The sequence below is a fragment of the Equus asinus genome, chromosome 2 (genome assembly GCF_041296235.1).
Source record: "Equus asinus isolate D_3611 breed Donkey chromosome 2, EquAss-T2T_v2, whole genome shotgun sequence".
In the NCBI taxonomy this organism is placed as follows: domain Eukaryota; kingdom Metazoa; phylum Chordata; class Mammalia; order Perissodactyla; family Equidae; genus Equus; species Equus asinus.
In genome coordinates, this window is record NC_091791.1 from 121,525,442 (window position 1) to 121,549,317 (window position 23,876).

The 23,876-nt window shown below is 35.9% G+C and overlaps 1 protein-coding gene across 24 annotated transcripts in view; it reads right to left on the reverse strand.

The window, feature by feature from the left end:
* Window positions 1–1,656: 1,656 nt before the first annotated feature.
* The window catches only part of ZFAND6 (zinc finger AN1-type containing 6), an 80,625-nt gene continuing 58,405 nt past the window's right edge, over window positions 1,657–23,876 (reverse strand). For 7 of the 24 annotated variants that reach the window (XM_070497196.1, XM_070497203.1, XM_070497246.1 and 4 more), the window contains 6 exons: window positions 15,666–15,836; window positions 14,323–14,431; window positions 13,335–13,435; window positions 7,249–7,293; window positions 3,958–4,071; window positions 1,657–2,577 (listed from right to left, as the gene is read on the reverse strand). In XM_070497196.1, the coding sequence (XP_070353297.1) occupies window positions 2,429–2,577; window positions 3,958–4,071; window positions 7,249–7,293; window positions 13,335–13,435; window positions 14,323–14,431; window positions 15,666–15,819 (672 nt within the window). In that variant the 5' untranslated portion in view covers window positions 15,820–15,836 and the 3' untranslated portion in view covers window positions 1,657–2,428. Of the gene's footprint in view, window positions 2,578–3,957; window positions 4,072–7,248; window positions 7,294–13,334; window positions 13,436–14,322; window positions 14,432–15,665; window positions 15,837–23,633; window positions 23,758–23,876 lie in introns of all 24 variants that reach the window. The other 17 variants (XM_070497206.1, XM_070497200.1, XM_070497208.1 and 14 more) reach the window with 3 other exon arrangements.

The window sequence follows — 23,876 nt, forward strand, 5'->3', positions numbered from 1 at the left end:
CTGGGTAATCTAGTCTATTCCATTGGGAAATCTGTACATCCCTTAGCAAATATCATGCTATTTTAATTAACATTGCTTCATAGTGAGTCCTAACATGTGACAAGTGCCCACATCCCTGCTCTTAATTTTCTGAAATGTCCTAGCCCTTCGCTTTCTTTTACCTTTTACTTTAGAACTGCCTTAACAAGCTCCATTAGAAAACCTGGTGGGATTTTGAGTGGACCAGCTTTGAATCTATCGGTCTATAAATAACATCTTTATGATAATTGTCTTTCTAGCATGAACATGTCTATTTATTTTGGTCTTAGTTATTATGCCGAAATAATGCTTTAGAGTTTTCCTAAAGAGGTCTTTGACATATATTGTTAATTTTCTAAGTACCTGGTATTGATACTATTCTAAATGGTGTTTTTTAGTTATGACTGCTGTAATGAAATGCAACTGGCTTCTGAAAATCAATGTTGTATCTAGCTACCTAAACTTTGTATTTCTAGTACTTTCTCTATAGAATTGGGTTTTCTACAAAAACAAACATGTAATGTACAAATAGTGTTTCCTCCTTTCTACTTCTTATGACTTTGTTTTGACTTACTCTATTTTCTAGGATCTCCAACACAATTTTGAATGTAAGTAGTGATAGCAGGTAGCCCTTTTAAAAGTGAATGAGTTTTTTTCTTTCTGGAACGTGCTTGCTTTTTTGTTTGGTTGGTTTTACATAGAAACTATCAGCTTAAGGAAACTCCTTTCTAGCACTAATTTATCAACAGTTTTTATCATAAATGGATGTTAAACTCTATTATATACGTTAACTGAATCTATTGAGATTGTTATACAGTCTTCTCTTATTTTAATCTGTTAATGCGATAAATTACATTTACAGACTTTAATCCTAAGCCATCATTACATACTAAGATAGAACACACAAGTAGAGTAGTAAGTAAACAAATTTAGGGAGCTGGCCCCATGGCCAAGTGGTTAAGTTTGTGCGCTCCACTTCAGCGGCCCAGGGTTTCACCGGTTCAAATCCTGGGTGCGGACGTGGCACCGCTCATCAGGCCATGTTGAGGCGGCGTCCCACACGCCACAACTAGAAGGACCAATAACTAAGAACATACCACTATGTACTGGGGGGCTTTGGGGAGGAAAAGGAAAAAAATTTTAAAAAAAAACAACAAATTTAAACCTATAAATTTATATTGTAAAATACTGCTTTCATCTGTTTTACATATTTCATGTTGAAAAAAATGGTTGCTGGCAAATAAGTTTGAAAACCACAGGACAAATGATCTTGAGGGTCTTCCTACTCCAGAATTTTCTAATTGCCATGTTTGAATTATGCTCTTTCAGTTTCTCTAATCTTACCAGAAAAAGAAGCTTTTACTAGATGCTAATTCAATGAGAGAGTGCAGAACAGAAAATCAGGCAAGAAAATATGACATCCAAGTGATAGAAAGAAGTTCCTGGCTTTAAAGAAACGCTGATATCTTCAATTTACAGGAATCTAAGAATACAATTTATCATCAAAAGATTAGTGATAAATAGATACAAGATGAATGACAGTAGTACTCTTACAAAATTAATAAAGTAGAAAACCAAAGGACCAAAAATCGAAATGAACTACCAGAAAGAATATATAGAAAAAGTAACACAAGGGAATGCTACGGTTTTCCTTTTTATTTAATCAAAGACTGGTGGATAAACATAAATACAGCACAATTACTTCAGATCATTCTTCATATTGTATATACAGACTGATGAACGTAATGTGAAAGAAACCTGCAGTCAGCAATGAAACGCATACAGCTTTTCCTTTCCCTTGCTCAAAAAAATTTAAAAACACACAAACTTAGAATCTCATCAGCACACACTCCCTTGTGACAAATGATTCAGACATAAATAGTGGGTACAAAGAAACTATACGCTAACATATGTATAACCTTTGTTAATGAAAAAACAGAAGCAGCCATGATGATTAAGATACATTCAGTTACTGATAACTAGTTGTGCCCTCAAGGGCATTATCGAAAGAGAAATCATGCTGCAGAGAAAAAGCTATATATACATACACAATGAGAAAATAAACTGCAAGATCAACGCATGCATGTTTAATACTGGGAAAATCACAACCCTCCAAAATTTCTCCATATTTGTTATAAAAGCCCTCTGCACTCAACTAAAATTAAAATGATCTTAAAGGATAATACTTGTAAAGTTTACTTAAGTCTTTTCGGCCACAGAAACTGCAATGGAAATAAATGTTCAGAGTCATTTTCAAAACAAAAACAAAAATCTATTCTTCTGATGACATGCATGATTAAAAGTTCTATGCAAGATACATTGCTCTACATTCCCAACGACTAGGAAAAAAAAACCTCAAGTCAATTTTTAGTTTGCAGATGGTCAAAGGATTTTGTATTCCAGCAGGAGTTCAAATCTTCTGGATCTTTTCACCAACAACTACTGGATTTTCTTTTCTGATTTTCTCAGCAGCATCAGCTTTGTAATTGTAAGAGCAATTGTGTACATCTGAGTAACGGTGCACACCACAGTAAACATTTCCACACCGGCATTCAAAGCCTGAAAATGGATTAACACACATATGTGAGTTGATGGAAGGTCTAAGTATTAGCTCCTCAGCATAATTAATGGGAAAAAGATCACGTATTTAGGGCAGCAATCTAAGAATCACTCTAAACAAGCAGTTTCATGACCTAGTAACGTTCTCAAAATTCACTACCTGATAGCTCCATTTCTTGTTCCTATATGCAAACATAGGTTTGTACCCCAGCAAGGCATACCCACTTCTCTGAGCTCAAGTTTTTCCACCTGTGACACAGCCACAATTACTTCCTATAAAAAACTGGATTGCTAAATTGAAAATGTGAAAACATTTCTCGAATACAAATACTACAATAGGAAAATAAGCATATGCTTAGAACGCAATCTTAAAATTTAATTAAGAAAGACGAAATGAAATTTCTGACAGAACTGTTAACACACAACACAGTATCCGTATTACTTTCCTTAGGTAACCTCCACTGGAGATGCTGACTATACTTTGGCTGAGTGATTAAGTGCATGGGATCTAGAGTTAGGTTGCCCAAAGCATGAATCTCCTTACTAACATAGGCAAATTACTTAACCTCTCTGAACTCAGCTTCAGCTGAGTTACAGCTACATTCCCCATTTATGCTCCCTGAATATGCCTTATTCTTTCCTTTCTGAGTTTTCATTCAAGCTATTCTTTCTGCCTGAAATGCAGAATTATAAATCCTCCCTATCCTTCAAGACTCAGCTGAAACATTCTGCCTTCATACATTCCTTTAAAGACCTCTACTCCACACTTCTCTTATAAAAATTAATTCTCCTGTCCCTGAATTCCCAAAGCAATCTATCTGACTGCACTCAACGTACTTTCTTTACTAAATACCCAAGTAGTCTTTTGAACATTTTTTCTCCCTCTCTTAATAACAATACCATCTAAGAGCTCTGTTACATTAGTCAACGTATACTCATTACTTATTGTGAGGCAGCACGAGGCTAATCACCTTACATGTATTAACTCACTGAACCCTCGCAACAACCTATGATTAGCCATTTTATACAAAGTATCTCACAGCTCACCAAGTACTTAAATATTCTCTCTCATGCACATTTTCTGGCTCTTTGAAGGCAAGAGCCACATCTTTGCCCTTTCACAGCACCTGGCACACTGACTTTATTTGTCTAATATTCTCAAACTCAGCTGAAATGAATTTTTAAAAGAAAAGCTATTCATTTAACTTTTAGGTATACAATTAAAGCTACTTTTATTTCTTCAGGAAAATTCAGAAACTGATGCATACCCAGTATTAACTATCATGGGAACAGAAACAATCTTAATTGAAGCCAGTAATAGTAAGCCATGAGTTATTTTAAAACAATCTTAATTTTAAACCATTTGATTTAGGCCCTTACCAGTAAGTCCCACTTTCTTCCTGCACATGAAACAGCGATTCTTTTTCTGTTTTGGTTTATCAAGAGACTTGCTTTGCTCTTCAGATGGCTGCTGTGCTGTATCTGATACTGAAGCTGACAGAAATAGGAAGGTGGTAAAACTTATTCAGTAAGATTTGATATTTGGTGGTGGTTGTCCCCTGACCTCCACTGATCTGTTATTCAGAGAATAACCGAGAACTTTATCTATTAGCATGGAAAGATGCTCACATTAAGTTACAAAGTAGTTTATACAATATTACCCCCTTTTTGTTAAATGTATGTACGTATATATGTATGTATACATACACACATGCAGATCTAGAAAAATACATTGACGTGCTAACAGTAGCTCTAGAAAGTGCTGTATTTTCTAATTTTTCTAAAAATTATGTATTTGACCAATAAAAGGCACGTGCGCATGCATGCGCGTGCACACACACACACAGACACACACACAGACACACACACAGACACAACTTGGGTTTCTAAGAGAACGTATAAGAAAATGGCCATGTGTAAACTTCTAAATATTGCTGGGGTCAGAGCTATGTAGATTTCTCAGAGAACAAGGAAAAAAAGGCTGAAACCAAGATTCAGTGGAATACTAAGTATGTTTAAAATTCTCAGAATGTTTCAAATAATACCTTTAAAATGCTAGGAATAAGATAAATTTATTAAAATGTTATAATTAGACAATAAATTGCATTAACGTAGTGAAATCAAGGCCAGCTGCAACAAGATTCAAGTCAAATTACTGCCCGTACATCCTAAATAATGTGACCCCCTCCCTCCCGTCACTAACTACCCTGGCCTTCCTGAATTCTATCACCAGAGTAGAGTCCATAAACATGACCTAGCAGACATGACATCTTGCTCTAAAAACAGTCAGTGGCCTGCCACAGATCAAGTTGATATTGTGTCACCAACCAGTCCTTCAGGAATCTACTGCTCAACCAATCTACGGGGCTATACTAGGCACCTCTGCTCAGACTGTTACCAATTCAAAAGGGCTTCCTTTCTCTCCTTCATTTCATCTAGGTCCTCTTTTTCTTTTTTTTATGATTAAGCTCAAGTATCCCTTTCTCCAGGAAACTCCTGTCTCTGCAGCTTTTCATTCTAATTACCATTAACTCCCTTAAAAGTCTCTACCAAATACTGGGCACTTCACAAGAGCCCCCTTTTCAATCCATGCTTCAGATATTGCATCTAATCATCTGCCTTAAGTGAAAATCTAATGATGTGCCCCCCAACGTTTGAAGTTCTTTGATGACTTCCCACTACCCCCCAGGATGAAGTCCAGCGGTGCTTCATGATTTTTCTCATCCTTCTTTCTCTAGCCTTGTCTCTCACCATTCCTCAATAATACTCCATGCTTCAGTTGTACTGAAGTATCTGTAGTATTCCTGAACATACCAAATTCTCTCTTCCCTCTGGGCTTTTGAAAAGTTGTCCTTTCTATGTGGAACACTTTTTCCATGCCTTCTTGTCCCTCTCTTTATCTGGCTAAGTCCAATTGTCTTTCTTGTTTACACTTATATCAACAACACTTACTCCATTCCCTTCCCCACAACTCAGAATAGGAAACCCTACTATGTGCCCCAACTGCACTTTCCACACTATTATTAATTGCCTATTTGACTTGACTTAGCTTTACGTGAACTCTTTCAGGACAAGAACCTGTCCTTTTCATCCCTGTTACCAGTGCCTAACCCAGTGCCTCCTATCACACAGCAGGCACTCAATAAAGATCTGTTGAATTGAATTACTGAATTACTTACCTTTTGTATTTATGTGCCCTGTTTCCCCAACTACACTGTAAGCCCGTTGAGGAGAGGGATGGTATCTTATTCCCTTTTTGAATCTCCAGCACCTATCATAGTGAACTACACATAGCAGATGCTCAAACATTTGGTATAATGGATTCTAAGCTGCTTATGTTAACATGTTATCTCATATTTTAAAAAAACAGGACAAAAGGCAAAATTCCACAAACTAACAAGTAAATATGCAAGAATGAAGAACCCTATAACACGATTACTGCACCTAAACATTCTGAAGCTAGATGGGAGACAGTTCTACTAATATAAACATTTTATTTTTGAAACAGAATATGGACACATAAAACCTTTTATTTTTAATAAATATCTCTAGAATGTAAGCTCCATGAGGCAGGGGCTGAATGTCTTATTTATTGCTTTTTATCCCCAGCCCCTAGAACAGTATCAGATAAAGTTTAGCTTTGTGTAAAGAGCTCAAAAATAGTTTAACTTGAAATCAGGAAATCTACTATATTTATTGTCTTTGAAATCTATAAGCCATAATGTCTAACCTGTTTTCCCAAGAGTCTGATATTCAAATAAGCAAATATAAATAATGCTTTAATGGCAGTAACAACGCTACCACAAGATTACAATTTTAACGAAACTGGCTGTAACCACTGAGACACAAACTTTGAATGGTATCTGGAAATGGAGAAGCGTGGAAATACATTTATCTGCTATGCATAGAAATGCTACTGCATACCTCAACAAAGACATTTCACAGTATGAACCCCAGAGATCCGCCCAAGGGAAAAGGTTTCTTTTTAACTAAGGCAAATGCACAACCTTTAAACTTAGGGATCAGTTAAATATTGGCAATGTAAATGCTTTTTTTAAGCTAGGGCTCAAATTTGAGGCTGATCAATGTCCACTATATCCCCATTAGACCAAGGTAACCTCAGCTTACCTTAAACTAGTGGCTGTCAGCCTGAATTTAAACATTCACCAAATGAATTCATGGGCAAGATGACATAGTACTCTGTAAAAGTCTATGATACCCAGAAATTACCCCACTTTCCTGTTTATATATGAGATTTAAGACCAAAGCATGATTTATCAAACTCTAAGTTATGTAAAAGGAAACAATTAAATCTTTTATAAGGGCCGTATACTGGATTAAAGGCCAAAAGATCATAATCTTATTGAACTTGAAGCCAAAATATGGACAGTTTCCTCAGAACTAGGCAGCTTTTCACATTCTGAAATGAGAATTGGAAACAGATCACCTGCTTGTTAATGATTAAGAACAGGCGGCTGCCTATGTTGCATCCACTGGTCCTAAAGGTCTATTTGGGAGGCCAAAGCAATGGCATAAAAGCTGTGAAATAAACTGTATAGCACTTGCTAACTTAATTTTTAATGGGAATCCCAACTAGACAAAGTCTGTTGGCCACTACTTTTAAGATACTTCAAACAACACCAGGCAGGTAAAATTAGTTTAACTACCCACATGGAGGATCACATTCAAGAGGAACAAGGCCCTCTGCTCTGGGTCCTGTAAAAAAAGAAAGAAAGAAAGAAAAAAGTACACAAATATAACAATGAGTACACAAAACTATTTAGCACTATCTTGGTTTGGAGGCATAGTCATACACATGGTAAAAAATAAAACTGAACATAACATTTATAGGTAACCCCCAAACATTACCTTACAGTAGATACAATATCTCTGTCATGTATACCTTCCTCAGAGTCATGACAAGTCTCCTCATTCAAGGATTAGACTAAGCATTTTGAGGGGACTATTTCTGCTCACCATTGTACTCCCAGTGCTGACACAGAACAGCTGTTCAACAGTTACTTATTGAATGAGTGTACACTTTTACAATGATCCATTGTGATAAAATTCATTTCCTTTCTCTGGACCTCATTTTCTTATATGCAAAACAAGAAGTTGGACCAACTGATCTTTAAATTATTCCTAGTTCAAAAATTCTTTACAAAATGAGAAAAACTTAAAAATTCAAGAGAAAAATAAGCCTGTATAGTAGCAGGGTCCAAAAGAAATATAATGAGTCATATATTTAATTTTATATTTTTTAGCAGCCATGTTAAAAAGTAAAAATAGATAAAAATATATTACCATATAAAATGTAATCAATATGAAAAATATTTCTGAAATACTTCACATTTTCTTTGGTAATAAGTCTTCAAAACCCAGTGTATATGTTACACTTACAGTGTAACTAGCAAATAAACATGTACTAAATATCTAACTTTGGACTAGCCACATTTCAAGTGCTCAGCAGCTATACGAGGCTAGTGGCCACCATCCTGGACAGGGTAGCTCTGCAGTGAGATCAGTTTTTATTAGCAGCTATCTGGGGGGCAAGAAACTCTTAATCTTCTCAAAAAACAACTTTGTGTCATCTTAAAAACCAAACAAACAAAAAGGAGCCAATCTTCAAAATGTCTCGCTACCTTGACCACTGATAGAAACAAATACCTTAGGGATTTCCTATGATCTGGTTCTAAATCACCTTTCCGGCTTTAGTTCCAACATATACTTGCCAGAACTAGCCACCGCAGCAGCTGTTGTTCTATTTCCCAAATTTCATCTTTTCCTACCTGTATGCTTTTGCTCTCACAATTTTTTCGCCAGCAAAAAAGCCCTCTTCACTATGCCTATCTTTCATATAAACGGAATCATACAGTATGTGGCCTTTTGTACCTGGCTTCCTTTATTTAGCATGTTTTCAAAGTTCATTCATGTTGCTCTATGTATCAGAACTTCATGCCTTTATATGGCTGAGTAACATTCCTCTGTGTGGATATACCATACTTTATTTATCTAATGATCTGCTGATGGCCGTTGGGGTTGTTTCCACATTTTGGTAACTATGAATAATAATGCTATGAAGAGTCTTACACAAGTTTTTGTGTGGACACATATTTTCAATCTCTTGGGAATTCGGAATGGAATTTCTGGGTCATATAGTTACATCTGTTTAACTTTCTGAGTTAACTTTTTAACTGCCAAAGTGTTTCCCAAAGTGGCTGCACAATTTTACATTCCCTACAACAATGTGTGAGCGTTCAAATTTCTCCACATCCTTAACAACACTTGGCCATTTATATATCTTCTTTGGTGAAATGTCTATTCAAATCTTTTATCCTTTTAAAAATTGGGTTGTCTTTTTATTGTTGAATTGTAATTTTTTTTATATATTCTTACCACATATATGATTTATAAATTCTTTTTCCCATTCTGTGGGTTGTCTTTTCACTCTCTTTATCATGTCCTTGGAAGCAAAAGTAAGTTTTTAATTTTGATGTAGTTCAATTTATCTATCTTTTCTTTGGCTGCTCGTGCTTTTTAGGTGTCATATCTAAGAAACAATTGCCTAATTGCCTAATTGAAGGTCATGAAGATTTACACCTGTTATCATTTGAAAGTTTTATAGTATTAGCTCTTACATTTAGGTGTCTGAAGTATTCTGGGTAGCTTTTTGTATATGGTATGAGGGAGGGGTACAAATTCATTCCTTTAAACGTTTCAGCATTGGGGCCAGCCCTGTGGCCAAGTGGTTAAGTTCATGCGCTACACTTTGGTGGCACAGGTTTGCTGGTTTGGATTCTGTGCCCAGCCCTACACACTGCTCATCAAGCCATGCTGTGGCGGCATCCCAGATAAAAGAACTAGAATGACCTACAACTAGGATATACTCCTATGTACTGGGGCTTTGGGGAGGAAAAAAAAGAAGATTGGCAACAGATGTTTTCTCACCAAAAAAAGCATACTTAAAAACAAAAAAAGGTAACAATCTAAAAAAAAAAAAGTCCCAGCATCATTTGTTGAAAAGACTATTCTTTCCCTATTGAATGATCTTGGCACCCTTGTTGAAAATCAACTGCCCGCAAAAAGCAGGAGTGTATTTCTGGACTCTCAATTCTATTCCTTGATCTGTGTAACTAGCTTCATGCTAGTACCACGTAGGCTTGATTACTGTAGCTTGTATTCAGGTTCTGAAGTTGGGAATTGTTAGTCCTCCTCCAACTTTGTTCTACCTTGTCAAGACTGTTTTGGCTGTTCTCACCCACTCGTTAAAATCAGAACAAATCTCGAATTTTTAATCTGGACAGCTTTCCTAAATTAGTCCAAAGGGACTGTTTCTGATTGTTCTGAACCACTGATTTGACAATTCAACTCTGTGTAAAGTGAGGAACCCTCAGAGCTGAAAAGAGTCTGAGAATTATAGTTCACTCTGCCACTCAGGGCAGCAATCCCCTCTACATTGTTCCTGACAATAACTCTAGCTTTCCAGAATGTTTCAGTGATGGAGAGCTTACCACCTTAGTATGTGATTTCATACTACTGTTGGAAAGCTTCAAGATTCTCTTATCCTAAGCCTCCTAGAACTCCCAAGTCACTGTTGCATTATAAAGAATAAGAACATCCTTTGTAGTTTACAAAGCTCATTTTACCTCCATTATTGTACTGACTTCTAATACCCTATAAGGTGGACACGGTTATTATTCTCCTTTAAAAGTAATGAAAACAAGGCTTAGAGTAGTGGGGGGTGTCAAGATATGAAAACAGAACCTCTGAAACCAAATTCCATATTCCTTTTACTATGTTCCAATCTTTGATGGACAGAGAGGTCAACAGAAGTTAAGCATTTTGTTCAATAAGGCAATCAGGCAATCAAATATGATAGTTTAGAGCGGACCAAAACACTTAAAAGTTTTTTTTTTTTAAAGCTAGCTTTTGTGAACTGGAAATCTGACATTCGTAAGTGACACTGTGTAAGTGAGGTACTGCTATTTGTTAAATTAAAAAGCATAATTAAATGAGAAACATGCTAAATCCCCAATTAAACATGAGAATAAAATGAAGAATAAAAATTCTTCAGAGCCATGTCTTTGGAGCCACAAGGACAAAATGAAAGCAGTATCACCCACCTGGTGGCAACATATCCTAACTATAAGCAGGATATCTACTGAGAAAAAAGCTACTTCAACGACACTATTCTGAAAAGTCCAATAAAAAATGTTAGGAAATTCTGGCTTAGGCACACAGCTGCTACTCAGGTACCCTCTTCCATCTGGGGTGGTCTTCCTATCTAAATAAATTTCCCTTGAGGGATGCAAATAGAGTAAAAAGGAAGAAAACATATATCTGGGTAGGTCACCAAACCAATTGATCCTACCCTGTGAAGTGAGAGGGGCTGGATGTGGCAAGAGGAACACATACATCCACATCCCAGTCCAGGAAGCACCACAACTGTCTAGGAGAAAGAATACTGGCCTACAGTCAGGTGCCTGGGTTCAAGTTCCAGCTCAAATGACCATAGGACTTGAGTCAAAGACTTTGTCTCTCTCTGTCTCTTTTCATCCATCTATCAAATAGATGGAAAAAAAATTCTCTGCGTGTGTTCCTAATAAACAGGAAAATCACAAGCACATTTATGAGTTATGAGTGTATGTATATATATATATATATATATATAGACACACATATTTGTGTGCATGTTTATGATAAAAAAAGACATTAATTCAATAGTATAAGTAAGATATTTTTTAAAACCAAGCTGTTAAGAGATTTTACATATTGAAAACTAATGCTCTCAAAGTCAGATGAAACTTGCACCTGATTTTTTCAAAGATTCTGCTATGCTGAAATTATGAATGCTGGTTTTTAAAGATACTTAAAAGTTAATACTGGTTTAACCTGAAAGTCATTGAAATCACACATGACAAAAGGAGTCTATAAATTCTTAAAACCCCCTACAACTTTTCCTAACATGGTATCAAGACCACCTTTTGCATTAATGTACTCAGGGCTAGGTGGAGAAAACTATGTTGTTCTTTATTTACCATGAATGGTATAAAAGCATTTCATATTATGATACTTCACCAATTTATAATCTTCACTCTTTGTCACACTTGTACAATAACTGCTATTGTATCCTTGAGCAGCATACAGTTTTTCACTACCAACATTCTAAAATTTGTTCTATCATAAGACAAAAGTAACATTTTCATGATTAGCAGCCTGTTTCCATTCTTCCTTACTTGGCCATCTCTCAAAACTGCTAAGCAACCCTTGCTTCTTGAAATTCTCCCTTGGCATCTGTAGCCGAAAACTAACCAGGATCTAGATGACTTCTTCCTTTCCCCTTCGCTGACTCATTATCCTACTTGCTCTTCTTGATTTTAAACTCTCGTTTTTCAGCCTGTGCCAAGGACGTCCAAATCTTAGACATAAATACCGATCAAACATTTAAATACCTATTATCTACCTACAATTTCCAATTGAGCTCTTTTAGTTTTGAAATTTGATCACTTCCAACTTACTATATCTAAAATCTTGTCTAACAATATTCCTTTCTTCAGTCTCCTTGTTTAAAGCAATCACATCATTGCCACTGTCATAAAATTGAAAGCTTTAACACCACCCTTGTCTCATTTCCCATGTCCAATGGATAACTACATCTTGGGAATTTTTCTATTCCTACTTTAAAAATATCTCTCATTTCTGCTCTTCCTTAAACTTGTCTTTTTAACTAAAAAATTAATTATTTGCTTATAATATTTATGAATTTATAATAATATGCTGGATGGAGTAGAATACTTATGACCAGGATAGTATATTTTCTTGCTATAGCAAAATCTACAGATAGTAAAATTGTGCTAATCATTTCTTGGGCATGATACCAGAGCAAGGGGAATTACCTAGCTTAACTACATTTAAACTTAAGCAAACTAAAGATTGCCTGATATATCTGTTGCCACCCTGTGACACCATGTACAATGGAAGGTTTCACTGGTCAGAGCATCTTCTCTCTTTAAATCATTCCATAGGCAAAATGACACAATGCTCATCCTTGGGCTTGTCTTTCCAGAATGTCCTTCTTGAATTAACACATTGTTTCTACACACTGGTAGAATATAACTAATTAAGCATAGATTATTTAACAGCCTCCTGAATGCTTCCTCTACTATCTCTGTCCACTAAGAAAGCCTTCATACACATTTTCAAGTCTTCCTAGATCACTTTGATCCACATAATGGAGATATAAAGAGCACAGGCAAGAATAAGAGGCACTATGCCGGAGACACAAGTAATTGAATGTGACTATTGTGCTGTAAGTCACAGATGGGGAAAGAGGGGTGACTGCTAGTCAAGTTAAATAGTCTCTTAGACAATCTGAGTCATAAAACAAGAGATTTCTCTCAAGCCAGCAGCCCCAGTTTGCTTGGAGATGAAGTACTATTTAGATTAAACTGGCCAAAATAGCAAAAGAGAATAGAATACCACCACTCATTCATTTAATTCTATTTCTCAAAGTAAACAAATTCTAAATTTTCTATGTTTATGCCAATGATATAATTATATATGTGAGAAATGACTCCCAACATTTCAGTCAATTAAATACTTGAGAATATAAAATATTCTGCTCACAAAGAAAACAAATAGAAAATTATGTATTTTAGGCAGGTAATTTAAAAAATATACGCAGCTAGGACAGGGCCTGGCCTGTGACACTCGAATGTTAAACAAATGACAAAATACATGCTAGTTCATTTGCAAACCTTGCAGGTCTTCTGTTTCAGGTATTGCTTTGTCCACAGATGTACTGTCCACTTGGGAAGATGCTACAGATTCTGATAAAAGTGACTGATTTGATACAGGGCTAGAAAAGCAAATATATTTATAGATTTTAAAAGGTGATCTCTATGTATGAATAGTACCTAAAATGACATAAGAAGAGTTCAACATATCTAAGTAGATCAGTAAGACAAGAAGTAACACAAGAGATACTTTTTTATAACTTAGACATAACCATAGAGCTTTGAAACTAGAGACCAATTTGGACCAGAAGTTTATTTCTTTGGAAATAAAGGAAGTGTGCGTGTGTCCTTTGTGTATGAATTCGCTAAATGAAAATTAGCATGCTAAAGATCTGCTTAAGGGACCCTAAAACGAAGTTGTAAATGATATACTGGCATAGCAGAACTGAACATTTCTTATTATGAACTGCAAGAAGGAACTACAGAGTAGAAACTTAATATTTGTTTCCTAACAACAGAATAAAAATGAAACAAATATTTCTGTATTTTCAGGCTTCTAAATGATGTGAATTCAAAGTTAAAAAGGAAAAAATACATTACAATACAAATAAATATGAGTATGACGTCATGATATTGAATAAAGAGAATCTGTGACAAGACTATTTTTTTAATACAAAGTACTAATACTTGCAAAATAAGACTATAATTAGAAGAACTTAACTTCAAAAGGACTTCAGGGATGGGTCAGGATAGATTATGAGGAAGAATAAAGGAAAAGCTGTCTAAAAAGGAAATCTGAGACTTAAAAGACAACCTCCCACCTCCATTCCAATGTAAAAACAATGAAAAGCCCTTTTTAACTTGTCAGCAATAATAATGAGACAGATACAATTTTAGGCCAATTAATTCTAAAGTGACTTTATATAGTTTTCCTTAATAGAATTGATCAAATAAATATAGTCTTTATTTTTCATTAGCTTTCCAATCAAATTCAGAGACTACATCTTACCTTGGCTGCACAGATGAAGACGTAGGGTCTAACGTTGACTGAGCTTCTGGGACACTGTCGTTTGTGCACTGAACTGGTAAAGATTCAGACAGACTACTGACAGAAGTTGCTGTAACAGTACCACATTTCACATTACAGATTCTGTACTCTGGGCAGTCCAACACTTTATCTCAAACAACCAAGATCAATTTTCCACAAAATATAGTAAGGAACATGCTGACTTTTAGTTTAAAATTTTTCAATAGTTGTCCAATGAAAAAATGTTAATTTTAAGCAAGAAGGAAACCATATACAAATTGTATGTATTAATAAACTAAACTCCTATTTCTCAGGACTCAATATCACGCAAACCCTTTAATTAAAAAAAAATTTCCAAGTACTAGTGTACAAATGAGTTATTTAAAATAAAAGACAACTTAGCAGTAAGGGAAACAGGTTCAGAATTAAAATCCGTGCTCAGCACATTGGGTTATATTATTTTCCATGTTTTTCGTAAGGCAGAAAGATAGCTGATGATTTAATCAAAAAAAGCTTATATTCATCTGATCTCAGCCTTAAGAAAATTTGAAGAAGTTTTGATTAAATGGTTTTAGCTTTTGGCTTAAACATGAAAGCAGTGACGAGAAAGACTCCACACCAAATTTTAAAACTAAGTAACAGCCTGCACTTTCATTAACCACAAAAATCTATACATTTAGGCATTAACCTATACAAAAGTATCCTAGATGAATACTATTAATACTTTACTTTTGTAAAGCTTACAATCCTCAAGATCATTACACAACTACTGAGACAAACGCCCACCTCAATTCCAAGAGAAACCTTTCACACAAAAGGCATAAAGAACTCAAGTGAACTAGGGTTGAACATCCCTTATTCTGAGTCAAATTGCCACATCTCTCCTTTCTAGTGGAGCAAGGCTTTGGCTAAAGTCAGCTGTGGCTATCTATAACCCACTCTGTCCGTCTACAACTATTTTGGCTTCAAAACTCAGATAAAAGAACCAACGTCCTCTTATAGTCCCCACTGCCTTACACCTTACTTTCCAAGATAGCTATACTATATACTTGAAGTATGCCTCGATTTTAATAAGACAATAGAATTCTGTAGCACAGCAAGTAAGACTACAGAATGGATTTATAGTAGTTATTTTCAGTGGGGAAGGATACTCTTATTTCTGTTTCCCTAACACTGAGAATCACAACATGTAATAAAAAATTTTCCTGATATGAATACAGTAATATAACTACAATGTGAGAGCAGAAAAAGGTATATTGGGTACATTGTGCTATCCAAGTGTAACTCAATTATGAATACTACTATGTTTTAACAGAAATACTTACCAGGTGGGCTTATTCTACCATTACTACTATTCTGTCTTTGAAGATGTTCTTTATAACATACTGAACACATGCCATTTGTACGAGGGTTTCCATAAAATCCGCAGCCAGTAGAACAAAGCATAGGCACTTGGCTGTGATTAGTTTCTTGAGCCATGTTCCTCTGTCACACACCTGAAATTTACATATAATTAGCAAAGAACTCAGATACACACTACAATCATACATTATGTAAACTTGCTTTACATAAGAAAGGAAAACCCACATACGCTTCCCCCTTAAACCATTCTATGCAGCTGTCTCAAGACCTAGGGCTAAGATAGAGAGAGAAAAAATAAAGACCAAAAGGATACAAACTGAACTTTTATGTCCAACCCACTCTACACAAACAGGTTTGTACTGGCTCAGAAAGTATAAAGATCTCCTAGAGAGGTATCTGTTCTGAAGACTCCACACTATCAGAATCTTAAGGAAAATCCTTTGAGTCTAGTTCAGTTTGGACTCCTAGTAATAAGAAATATAAGTTTTGCTATATGTTACACTATTAATTTCTAAGCATTTAGACTTTTGCTCAAAGTTCATGTTTTAACTCATATAATTTATTCTGTTTAAAAACCATGTAACATAATATCAATGCTGGTGAAGAAATGGGCAGAATGCTGGTAAAATGAGAAACTGGTTCAACCTTTTTGGAAAGCAACTTAGCAATTCACCTTAAGAGCCTTGTAAAAGACTGCCCTGAACTAGTCATTCTCCTACAGGGCTCTTGAATAGAATAACTAGGGTATAGTCAGAAAAGAAAACAAAGGATAATATACAAGATGGGGCTGGCCCAGTGGCCGACTGGTTAAGTTTGCGTGCTCCACTGCAGGCGGCCCAGTGTTTCATTGGTTTGAATCCTGGGCGCGGACATGGCACTGCTCATCAAACCACGCTGAGGCAGCGTCCCACATGCCACAACTAGAAGGACCCACAACAAAGAATACACAACTATGTACCAGGGGTCTTTGGGGAGAAAAAGGAAAAAAATAAAATCTTAAAAAAAAATAAAGATAATATACAAGAGATGTGCTTCACAGCATACTTATAATGTTGACAAATGTAAAATAACTTAAACATCCAACATTATGAGAATGGATTTTTTCAAAAGTTATGCCGTCATTACAAATATCTTAGGAATACTCCCTGAAGGAGAAAAATGCTGATGTAATGAATGAAAAGACACAATATGAAATGTATATACAATATACTGCCAATTAGGACAAAAAAGAGCATCTATTAATCATCAGAAAGAATAGGAAAGAATATATCCAAGGATGGCAAAGCTAACGGTGACTTTTCCTCTGATTTGTACCTTTTCAGTACTTTTAAAGTCCTCTTAAATGAAGATACTACCTGGCTAATTTGGAACAAATTATTTGTTTATTTATTTTAGGAAGATTAGCCCTGAGCTAACATCTGCTGCCAATCCTCCTATTTTTTGCTGAGGAAGACTGGCCCTGAGCCAACATCCATGCCCATCTTCCTCTACTTTATATGTGGGACGCCTGCCACAGCATGGCTTGCCAAGCAGTGCCATGTCCGCACCCAGGATCCGAACTGTTGAACCCCAGGCTGCTGAAGCAGAACATGCGAACTTAACTGCTGCGCCACCAGGCCAGCCCCTATTTTCTAAAAGTATTTAAAATTTAAAAAACTAACAGGACAGAGGAACTGTTTGGAGACCACATGAAGGCAATAATCAATTACAGCAGATGGAAGAACCCCACGTGTCATTTCTCCCATACAGCAAGTGGTTCTTTGGCATGAACAACATGACAGAATAACAGGTTCTTTGATATAAAAAAAACAAAAAACCCTCCTCAATGAAATGAAGGCTACTCCAAAATAAGTTCATGTATGTTTACAGATGAGTCTATGTTCAAAGATCATGAAGGAGGGGGCCGGCCCGGTGGCGCAGCGGTTAAGTTCGCACGTTCCGCTTCTCGGCGGCCCGCGGTTTGCTGGTTCGGATCCCGGGTGCGGACACGACACTGCTTGGCAGCCATGCTGTGGTAGGCGTCCCACGTATAAACTAGAGGAAGATGGGCACGGATGTTAGCTCAGAGCCAGGCTTCCTCAGCAAAAAGAGGAGGACTGGCAGTAGTTAGCTAAGGGCTAATCTTCCTCAAAAACAAAAAAACAAAAAAACAAAAAAAACAAAGATCATGAAGGAGAAGACCATCAAAGGAGGACAACGTTTTGCCACTAAAGTCTCCTTGAATTGATAAACACTGAAGGAAAGTATTCACTGTTTACCATTAACAGATATTTTCTTCACCTAAATCATTTGAAAAGACTGTTGTGGGTTGGGGGGGATTTAACGCAAATTTCAGAACCAAGAGCAATAATGCATTTGACCAGATTATAAAACAAAGCAGTAGGCTTAGCATTTGCCTTTAAAATGAAATGTCCTAAAACTGCTCAGAATATTTAGACCTTTAGCCTAGGAATACAATTTGGGAGTTTAAACAAACATCCTTCTTACTCCATGATGGCAAGTCATTTCAGAATTCAATCTTTGCTGCTCTGCTTTATAATACATGACACTTTAGGCACCTCCCTCTCCTTCTGTTCTGCAATATACATATCAAATAAAAAAATAATGATGGGATAGAAAAGCTAACGTTAAACAAAACTTCGTTGAGTTTTTTGGCCTACGTTCCTAGAGATAGCATGTGTTTGGTTTTTGGTATCAGGGTAATTGCTCAAGGTCATGGAAGTAGCTAATAAGTGATGGAGCTGCCATAATTCAGTAGAGGTAGTCTGGTTCCAAAGTCCATGTTCTAAATCAGTGATTTTCAAAGTGTGCTCCATGAATCCCTAGGGAGGTCAAAACTGTTTGCACACTAAGGCTAGCTAGTTATCTGCCTTTTTCACCACGCTGACGTACGCACTAGTGGTGCAAAAGCAATGCTGGGTAAAACACCTGGAGCCTTAACAGGGAGCCAAATTAAGACAGTGGCACCAAAATATACTACTAGTCATATTCTTCACCACCACACTCTCACAGTAAAATTATTAATTTTATTAAATCTTGACCGTGAACACACACATCTTGTTAATGTTTTGTGACAAACTGGGAAGTACACAGAATGCATTCCTGTTGCATAAAGTATGATGACTGTTTGAAGAAAAAGTACTTGTGCAACTGTTTGATGCAAGCTGATCAAGTCACCTTTTTCATGGAACACATTTTTTATTTCAAAGAATGACTGACAAACTATGGTTATTTAGAGTTGTGTACATGCAGACATTTTCACAAAAATGAATGAAGTCAGTCTGTTAATTCAAGAAAAACAGCTAATCGTATTTATTGGCAAGGACAATATTCAAGTGAAAAAAACCTTGACAAGTAGCTCCAGTTTTTAGTTTCTCATAAGATCAGTGGTGATATTAATGATATGTTAGTAGTTGGTACTATATATGAACATTTGGAAGATCTGCAGAAGTCAGTGAACCCAATATTTTCCAAGCGACGAAAGTACAACAGTACAAAAGTACTCATGAACAAAAGATAATTCAAAGCGAAGGATAGGTCAACGAATTTTAAAGTAACAGGACAAAAAGTTTTTATATAGTTTGAGATTCTACACTGCAACTAACCCTTTAAGAAACTACAAATTGTCAAGTTTTGGTGTAATATCAAACAGCAACCTCTATTGTCTGAAAAGGTTATGAAAATACTCCTTCCTTTTCCAACTACATATCTGTATGACACTGTTTTTTCTTTCTAAACACTGTAAGAGATTGAATGCAGAGGCAACTATGAGTATCTTGCTGTTTGTTATTAAGCTAGACCTTAAAGAGATTTGCAAAAATGTTAACAATGCCTCTTCTCTCACTAAACCATAGGTGGGAAAGGTAATTTTGCATAAACTATTTTTAAATAAATTAATAAATATTTTGTAATTTTTCTCAGCCTTAATTTGAAATATGATAAATACCACTAGATATAACACACATAAACAAAAGTTCTTCAGAGTACTCATTAATTTTAGAGACTATAAAGGTCCTGAAGCCCAAAATTTTAAGATTCCACTGCTGTAAACTATGAGAATCAATGCAGGCAGTTATCACCTCAAGGGAACAAACACTGACTCTTTAAGGGAAGGGAGCACGAAAAAAGATTACTCTTTATGTATAAAACACAGATATATATACATAATACATAATTAGATATATAGTATATCTGTGGAATTAAAATTTTATGAAGGTGGGAGGCTGATTAGGAAAAAAACTGTTTAAAAAGACTCTTTAGCGGGAGGAACAAAGAAAGATTAAGCAACACTGTTCTAAACCACCAACCCATTCTATGCTGCCTATTAATGACATTAAAATGATATAAGAAAAGAAAATTAAAGGAAGTTTCTCCACTGGTACTGATAAATTTTTCAGTATATAACTGGCAATCACAAGCATCCAGAAAAGAGAAATATTCTATTTCTATAAAAACTCAAGTAAATGGTCACAGATTAAAAGCACAATATGACCACCACGCCTTTAAAGCACAGTACCTACTACTGAACAATAAGATTAAAATTCAAAAATATGTAACACTAGCAATTTCCCCAAGCCAAACTGCCCTGCGCAGTAGCAAATTAACAATGATTCTTATAAGAGCTTTCCTATTGTAAAAAACTATCATTCAGGCAGACAAAAAACACAAAAGGATTTCACGGGTTACTTAGAAAAGAAAAGAAAAAAAATCAACCTTATTTATTCATCTTTAGACCACTAAATGTACCTTTCCATGAAGATTCAGAAAAAAAACAAAAATCATAAAAGGGTATCTTAGTACATCTTAGTGGCAAAGATAGGGTAGCTATGGAGAAACTGGAATTCTTGCTTTCCTCTTGCTACTGTACCTTTTTGTTGGTAAACAATTTGCAGGGCCCATCAGTCTGGCATTCAGGAAGGAAATGAGGGAAGGGAAGAGAATGAGAAGGCAGAACAATTCTTTAATTGCTATATTGTGAGATTATAATGCTACAAAACCAAGGAGGTAAAGAATGAGATTACCAGACATAAACAGAAAAATTGATTATCGTGGTATAATAAAAAAGCCTTATGAATTGCAGAGAATTCAGAAAATGTGATTTCTGATTCAATAACATTCATAGTCAATCAAAACCACAACCAATTGCCGTCTCTACCCCCTCGGTTACTACTTAACAGTTATTCAGAATTTACTATGGGCCAAGAACTGTTTTTGTGGTTTATTTATATTATTTCACTTAATTCTCTCCAGAACCCTATGATGTTGGTGCTATTGATATCCTCATTAAAAAAACGAGGAGAGAGACAATCGAGGAGACTTAATAACTTGCTCAAGGTCACATATCTAGTAACCAGTTGAATCAGTCTTTTTCTTTACCTAAAAAACGAAGCGAATGATGTTACCTCATCTTGTCCCTAGCAAATCTGTAATTTTGTGAGCATTCATAAATTCTCACTTTTTTCATTTAAAGACAATTTAAAATTTCATTCATTCAACCTTAAGATATTATGCAGCTTTGGGGGCTGGCCCGTGGCTGAGTGGTTAAGTTTGCATGCTCTGCTTCGGCGGCCCAGGGTTTCGCCGGTTTGAATCCGGGGCGCGGACATGGCACTGCTCATCAAGCCATGCTGAGGCAGCATCACACATGCCACAACTAAAAATACACATCCATGTACCAGGGGGCTTTGGGGGAGAAAAAGGAAAAAAATAAAATCTTTAAAAAAAACCCGAAAAAAGATACTATGCAGCTTTAATTAGCTTAACCAAGCTCTTCAGAAAATTTATTTTTCCTTTAAGTCTTTTTACCTAAGAAATTCTCATTAGCATAAAAAATTCAAGATCAAATATTGTAAGACTGCAAAGAAAATTCATTAGCAACTATTAAAATCCTGACCAAAAAACAGCAAGGAAGGAATGCAACACAGACAATTGTAACTGCAAATACATGTCAATTAAACCTATTTCCCTCTGCTTCATTCTCTCAAGTCACCAAGTTCCAATAATTTTCATTTTGAAATGTCTCATTCTTTTCTCTTTTCCATTCCAATTCTGATTCTCATCATTTCACACCTGGGTTATTTTAACAGTTTTTTTCTTTCTGTTTTATTGTCCCTCCTAACAATCCATTTATTTAAATTCTCCTAAAACACCCGCTGCTCATCATATTACTTCTGTTTTAGTTATTGTCCCAGAAAGGAGCACTAGACCTAGCATTCATGCTCTACATAATTAACCCAACCAACCCAATTTCCCTACAAAGTATGCTGTGTGAAAAGAAAATGGGCTTGGGGTCAGATTGGCATCCCAGCTTTGCCGTTTTTATTACCAATAAGCGCCTGGACGTGTTACTAAACCTCTTGAAGTGTCAACTTCCTAAGAGGGCACTTGTATCATCTATCTAACCAGATTAAATAAGATAATACAAAGAGAAAGCATCTAGACAGTGCCTGGGACATTAGCAGAAACTCAGTTACTGCTCTTACTCTGCTTTTCCTAAAAGCGCGGTCCTTTGCTCCCACCTGTGTGAAACAAATCATACTCATTGCTGAAAACAAGCTGGTAGTTCATGCTGCTCCTTCCTTAGTAAATGCTATGCAATTCTGCACACTGCCTATAACAATTCTATCTACTTCAGGAATCAGCTTAAATTCTATTTCACCTAGGTCCATTTCTGCCCACCTTGATCTTCTGCTGCTCTGTATTTCTAAAGAATCTGTATGTACCACCTTTTTGGGGCCCCTAAGCTTATCACTACTCAAGTGTTTTACAGGTAACAGAAGTTATTTCCCAGCTATATTGTAAGTTTCTTCTTCAAATCCCCTTTATGCCTAATATGAATTCCACAAAATATTTTGTTGAATAAACACATTTCATTATTGTTTGAAGTACTGATGTCAGGCAAAAAACAGTTATTTTCCATTGAAAGGGGGAGAAAACAGACTGAACAAAAATGTTTCACCCCACAGTACTCATAATTTATATACTGAAACAATCATTCTGCAAGAATGACTAGTAGCCCAAGCCAGTTATAAATGCATATATTTTTTTCATTTCATTGTTTTTCTCCCTCCTCCTAAAAGAAATAGGGAGGAAATATAATTTATAATGACAAGTTAGTCCACAGAAGTTGCAAACTGGCAAATGAGTTAAACCTGATCCATAGCCATGTCTGGTTAGCCAGTAAAGATTAATTTTTTTAAAATTAGTTGTTAGCATTCAAGAAATGGGGAATATCACATAAAAATTCCAGATTTCTTGCTTCTCTTGAAAAATAGCAAGACCTGACAACAGTGGACTCCTGTTCCCAAAATTAAAAGCCATCAACTAGGACCCCTCTCAGACAGAGCCTGTACCTCCAATTCAAGAGCACCTTCACTTTCAGTTACCTGACTAATCTTAGAAGCATCAGAGTTTTTAATTCCTAGCTTAACATTTATGACCTTTTCAATTGGGAATCTTTACTATTAATTTCAAAAAGAGAAAATATACACATGTTGAGTTAAATAAGAATACACACTAAACAGTGAACTAGTACTGCATGCACAAAGTGATAATGCCTACCTTTTTAAATCACTGGAAAACCATTCAGAATTGGTTAATCTTTGTAATTGTATCAAATAGAGATTCCCAGAAAAGAGCAAGGTAGAATTTATGGTCTATCCTACTGTAATTTTTTTTTAATAATAATTGATCAAAAGAAGAATACTCATCCTGGCAGAGATGCTTTAGACTAGTATTTTCTGGTGGCATACAGTAATTTCCCATAGAGTTCTGAGCATCTGGATCTACCAGCTATCATATGAGCAATACATGTAGGTTCTGGGGGTCAAGAACCTTTGCAGAGATGACAAAAAAAATCCAGGAAAGTTCATATAGCAAACAGATCAGAAAGTATAAAACAACATAAAACACTTGGGATGAACGCTACTCACTCTGATAAAAGTATAGGGACTTTGGATTAGGGTTCCTACTGTACTGAGGATGCTCTGTAGTTCTCTCTCTGTATAGTAGTCCCCAGTTCCCTATGTCAGGTTGTCTTTTCTGCTGTTGCTTGGGCTGAAAGACAAAAAGGCGCGAGTCTAGCTAACATGAGAATAACATCTTCGGGGATACTACATATTCTTTCCCAGCAAGTAATTAATTCATCATTTCCAGTGTACTAGGTTATATAAAAA